The sequence below is a fragment of the Sparus aurata genome, chromosome 2, assembly GCF_900880675.1.
Source record: "Sparus aurata chromosome 2, fSpaAur1.1, whole genome shotgun sequence".
Lineage (NCBI taxonomy): Eukaryota > Metazoa > Chordata > Actinopteri > Spariformes > Sparidae > Sparus > Sparus aurata.
The window spans coordinates 10,309,589-10,314,945 of record NC_044188.1 but is presented as its reverse complement, the minus strand read 5'-3'; the positions used below and the strand labels follow the sequence as shown (position 1 = coordinate 10,314,945).

Genomic DNA, 5,357 nt, shown 5'->3' with positions numbered 1-5,357 from the left:
GCGAGGGGGTAAATGTGTGTAGGGAGGTGGTGACGGCGTGGGACTGCTGTGAGACAGGACAGTCAGAGACATAAATAACTCAATACATCAGGTTCATCTGCTCGCAGGTACCGGTCAAACCCCCCCCCCCCCAAAAAAAAACCCCATGAACTCAGACAAACACTTCAGATTTACTGGAAATGCATTATTTCGTTCAACTCCTCCGGATGTGAGGTTGTTGAGGGTGCATTAGCTGATGGCATTGAGTCATATCAGTGCTTAGTGCTGTAGGCTACGCAAACAAGTGCTGGGAACCAGCTGACCATGCAGTCAGGGTTTATCACTGTACGCTGAGCTGAGCACCTGTTGTGTTTTGGCCTCTGCAGAAGTCATAACCTGCGTGATAAAAATGTCACAAATCCTGGAGCCCTCTGCACAGGAAAACTGGGTGCTGATGGCAAATGCATTCAGAGCAGGGAGGGCACAGGGGGAGCAAGGGAGGAGACGCCAAGGAGGACGAACGAGTGTGGAGTCGAATTCCCTACACATCTGGAAAGAATTACGCACACAGGTTGCAGAAATGCACTGGGTACGTGCTCTGCCGGGCACTCTCCCCCACGTGCTGCCTGTGCCCAGCACTGCCTCTCTCTACAGTGAGAAGTGTGTGACTTGAATTGCCTTACTGGACTGAGAATAAGCTATGCAAACAGTGCCACCTAGTGGGCACTCAGCTGTCGGCATGATGAATCAGAGAGAACAAGACAGGCTGACTGGGGTTTACTTTACTTACACCGCCGTCTGTGTGAGACTGGCGGAGTTAAAACAGATCCGTGGATCAGAGTCTCATTATCTTTTTCAGTCTAACTCCCCTATTACACTGCTTCCAGGAGCCAGATCAAGCAACCTCAATATGTCTTGAAATAGCACTCAGACATTTACTTTAATTGAGTTTAGGAGGTTTGGTGCAACTCTCAACATTTTGTATTAGTCTATATTTTACACAGGTACAGTTTTGGACCACTTTAAGCTCTACTTTGTGCTTTGCACCAGCAGCAGTTACATCTCTGTAAAGCTCCCCTCTAGTCAGAAAATGTTCTTCTTGTTCCTATAGTTGAATGTTTGATCCTCCCTGTACAGAATGTTTGATACTGGAAGGCTGTTTTCACATTCATTGCTGAAAGTGTCAATCTTTTCTGTGCAGATTTTGAAAGGCGGGTCTGTGAGCATGATTTGTGACATCACAAGTAGTTTGGAAGCAAATCCTTCTCATATATTCAACATGTGAGAGTGTGACGTGGAAACTCAAAGCCTCTAGTGCACATACAGTGAGAATGGACTTGACAGTGAAGCAAGAGACTACTTGTGTGATCACAGTTCAACTTGTGAAAGGAAAAATAGATTTGCATTTTCCTAAATCACTAATAGATCTTTAACTGCTGATCATTAAGAAGGGGACAACATCAAATGCAGTAACTTGATAAAAAAAAAGAGGCTGGATAGAACATGATTTATAACCAATGGTTCAGACACACAAAGAAACTGAATATATTTAATTTAATCTTTATTACTTTCAGGTCATTATAAATGATCAACCAGAAACACACTGACACGAGTTTATCATTAGTTTTGACTCTGAGTCAAATCAGCAGTGATATGATATGATATGATATGATATGATGCACAGTATTCAGACACTTGTATTGTTCTCTAATATTGTTAGCGATCTCATAAGTGCCCTATTTGACTGTAATTATGGTATTTAAATACCCATCAGTTCCATTTGAAATGCTTTAAATTCTCACACAAAAATATGTCTTGCCATGGGGAATATTTTTTTAAAAGCATCCCCTTTTACTGATGTTAAAATCAGTAAGTAATTAATATTTAAAGCAAAGCAAATCTTTGGGCTGTGAGATTAAAAACTGCACACTTTAGTTGGGAGGAAAAGAGGATTTATCAAACTTCTCCCCCCCCCCCCAACAGATTGCGCCAAAAAATAAATCAAACATCAGCTGAGAGCCGGCTCTGCTGCCCAGTAATTTATTCTTGACCGGCGCACATCACACACTGCAATGTAGCAAGTACTGAGCTCTCCAAAATAACAGCCACCAGTGGGACATGTGAGACACATCATGAGGAATACGGACATCTGGCGGGACGAGCTGCATCACACTGGCCTCTGTTGCCAGGGAGATGCGACGGTGAAAAGTAGATTCAGAATCCGACTAGAGAAGCCTTGTAGGCAAAAAACAAAACAAAAAAAAAACTCACACAAGATCAGAACCACCTGAGAGGAAGTGCTGCAGTCTGCAGAAGGTTCACAAGTTCTCGGGATCAGCTGGAAGCCACGGTGCGTTGCTGTCAATCACTTTCTGCAGTGGCTGCCAAACGGCAATAGAGTGTTCATTTATTTATTTATTTACTTATTGACAGACTCCCCCATCAATAAAAAATGAGAATGGAGAGCAGTCGTGACTAGCACTGCATGCATCTGGAAACTCATAGCCTCTGCCTTGAAACAAAACTAAACAAAACTCAGAGCCATTCCCTCAGCATGGCGCTGCGTTTATCAAACGCACTCATAAAGACGCAGGGTTACTTTTCTGATTTATTGTTTCAGAAACTGAGCGGAAAAACAAGATGGTGAGAGAAGGTTATGTCATAATGCATCACATTTTTACACCGCGTTTCATCAGAGCATCCTTGTGAAAAGTCACACGGTGTACATCAAATAAAGCGCTGCATACAATATGTCTGTGACTGAAACTCCTGTGATGGGATTGCATCTGACTAGAGCCACCCACATTATCACTGACAATTGCCTCTTTAATTCCGTACAACATGCTCAAGGTCATTTTCCCGTGCTTTCTCTTCAACAATCACAAAAGCGGTGTCTTCATTACAGAAAGGCCCACACATTTCCCCTGTGCGGGAGAGAACTCCTCTCTCGGTTCCTTCGTGGGAATCTGACATGTGCAGGCAATGCTCTCAGTTGCATGTATCCGGAGCTCAAAACACATGCAGGGTACGTGAATAAGAGCAATGAATTTTGGTTTGATCTGCTGCGCTGTACAACAAGGGATTATTTATGGCTGGTAATCCGTTTGAGGAGCGGCTGAGGGCTCCTCTGGCTTTAGCTCTGCTGGCTGATTGACTGTCTGGACAAAAACAGGCTCTCCTCCCTCTCTGGTTTGACCTCCCCTTCAGTCGTTTGCACAGACAGAGTGGCTCACGATGCATCACTCCCCTTGACAGCCACAGGGGGCGCACTGGCTCTGCCCACACTGCTTGGTAGGAAGGGCTGGCTCCGAGCCTTGTTTCTGCAAGCAGGCAGTGGGAAAGCGTTAATACTTGGAACAGCGACAGTACCTACCTCAGAGAGATTAGTGGTAATATGGGGCACAATGGCTACTGTAGCAAAACAGCAGGATATCTAACTGCCTTTGTAAATAAATGAGAAGATTTGTGAAGGTCAAGGTCACGCCACGCCTTTAATAAAGATGTCCACACTCCATGTCCTGCTATCATTGTGCCACTGGGTGTCAGTGTGGTGACATACTGATAAAAGTCCTCAAACACAAGCTGAACACCTGCAGCCATCCTCCCTCCCTCCCCTCTCCTCCTCCTGTCATTCATTGTTTTATCTCCCGCCCTGGCTCACCTGTCTCCGAGTGGGCCGCACAGGTTGGTTGTCAGGGTGGTTGGGTGCCCACGGCCCCAGGCTCTGATTGGAGTAGAAGTCCATGGGGTACACTTCCTTCCAGCCAACCTCCTGTAAAGCCACAGCTGCCTGCGAGACAGATAATCACAAATTACATAAAGATGAAAAGGAACAAGAAGCTCGACAACCTGAAAGTGTAAAAAACAGCCCACGTGTGCTAGGTGCTAAATGATTCTTGCTGTTTTTCCTCGCCGCTATCTGTGGCTGTATTTTGCAGTATTTGGGCAAACCAGCAGCAGGAAACCATGGAGTGATGAGAAGACACACCAGACGAGACAGGTGTCATAATATTAAGCTTGGATAACAGGCAGAGTTGTCATGTTATCCCCATGCAGCTGCACTGCATGACACAACAGATGTTAGAGGAAGAGCGACGGCACTGGCATGACAGTGCTGTGACATAAGCGCACAGTGCTCCATATGGAAAGGGTGTGTCGGTGAATATTGATTGTGAATGACGGAGAGAGCAGCTGAATGACTAAACAGATGAATAAACAAGCATGCTCGATGAAAGAACAAATCTTTTTGATTGTTGTTTATCCATTCATCCAACTGCTCATTCTTACTCGGAGACCAAAACCGTAATGTGATTTTTGCACAATTTGGAATGAGTCAGAAAACGTGTGGCGATATGATGAAAAACAAGTCATGTTAATATCATAAAACTCCAAAAGGTTATTTGATCCATCAGAGGATTTAGTTCAAAGGAAACATGAAAAGTGCAGCCTGAAAGTGATGAAATCTCTCCTCTAGTGGGACGTAATTCATCACTGTGACACAGCCTGGGTGTACTTTATTTTTTTAGCGTGTGGTGTGCGCCAACACTGACAAGGTGTTCTCTTATGTACTGGCTGCATCTTCAAATAGCAAACAAGAAAAACAACACTCTGTTTAAATATGATGTCTACAGCTTCACGTGAACAAGAAACAATAAAGAATAAAATCGGCAGCAGTAGAGATAGAGATACTAGATAGATATTGATTTGTAGACTTAGAGTGATTGATATAGATTAGATAGAATTCAGCATTAGCTGCATGTTGACTTGTGTCATAAACAAGTTCTGCACTAAATGTTTCTAAGTAAAGTATGTGTGTTTTAAATGTATATATGTTTTTTTTGTTTCAATGTAATCATTCAATATTATGCGATGTATCTTGGGCAATATTGGAACTTTAAGGGTAATTCCATCAATTCGGTGCCAAGTTCTGAAAAGTGGTCCACTGTTCTAGTGTTGCACAGCAGAACCAGAAATATTGCCTTTTTTCTATTCTACACACTTCTTCCTTTTCAAAACCTGGCGCCTACATTTCCCACAATGAACCTTAGCCTCTGAGTGACATCACTGGAGGCAACCATTTAGTTTAGATCAGATTACATCCAGCTTCCTCTGGAGTCACAAAAGGCTTTATACCCACTTTTTTCACATATACTGCTCAAGGCCTGTAAACACACTTCAATGTGTAAAATTGGCAGAGCTGCACTTTCAACATTCCTGCAAATGAAGCTTGTTTCAATTTGAATTCGAAATTAGGCAAAGTAAGTTATTTCTTTTCCTCCTGGTTTAATAATTGTAACACTGATGCTGTGCTCAACACTATGTCTGACTATATATATATATACATATATATATAATATAGACAGTATGATAGACATACA

General features: G+C 43.1%; 1 protein-coding gene across 2 annotated transcripts in view; it reads right to left on the bottom strand.

Moving 5' to 3' along the window:
- Positions 1-1,523: 1,523 nt before the first annotated feature.
- dph1 (diphthamide biosynthesis 1) overlaps positions 1,524-5,357 on the bottom strand; it is a 63,143-nt gene continuing 59,309 nt past the window's right edge. For both annotated transcript variants that reach the window (XM_030396707.1, XM_030396715.1), the window contains 2 exons: positions 3,641-3,769; positions 1,524-3,299 (listed from right to left, as the gene is read on the bottom strand). In XM_030396707.1, the coding sequence (XP_030252567.1) occupies positions 3,219-3,299; positions 3,641-3,769 (210 nt within the window). In that variant the 3' untranslated portion in view covers positions 1,524-3,218. The remainder of the gene's footprint in view (positions 3,300-3,640; positions 3,770-5,357) is intronic.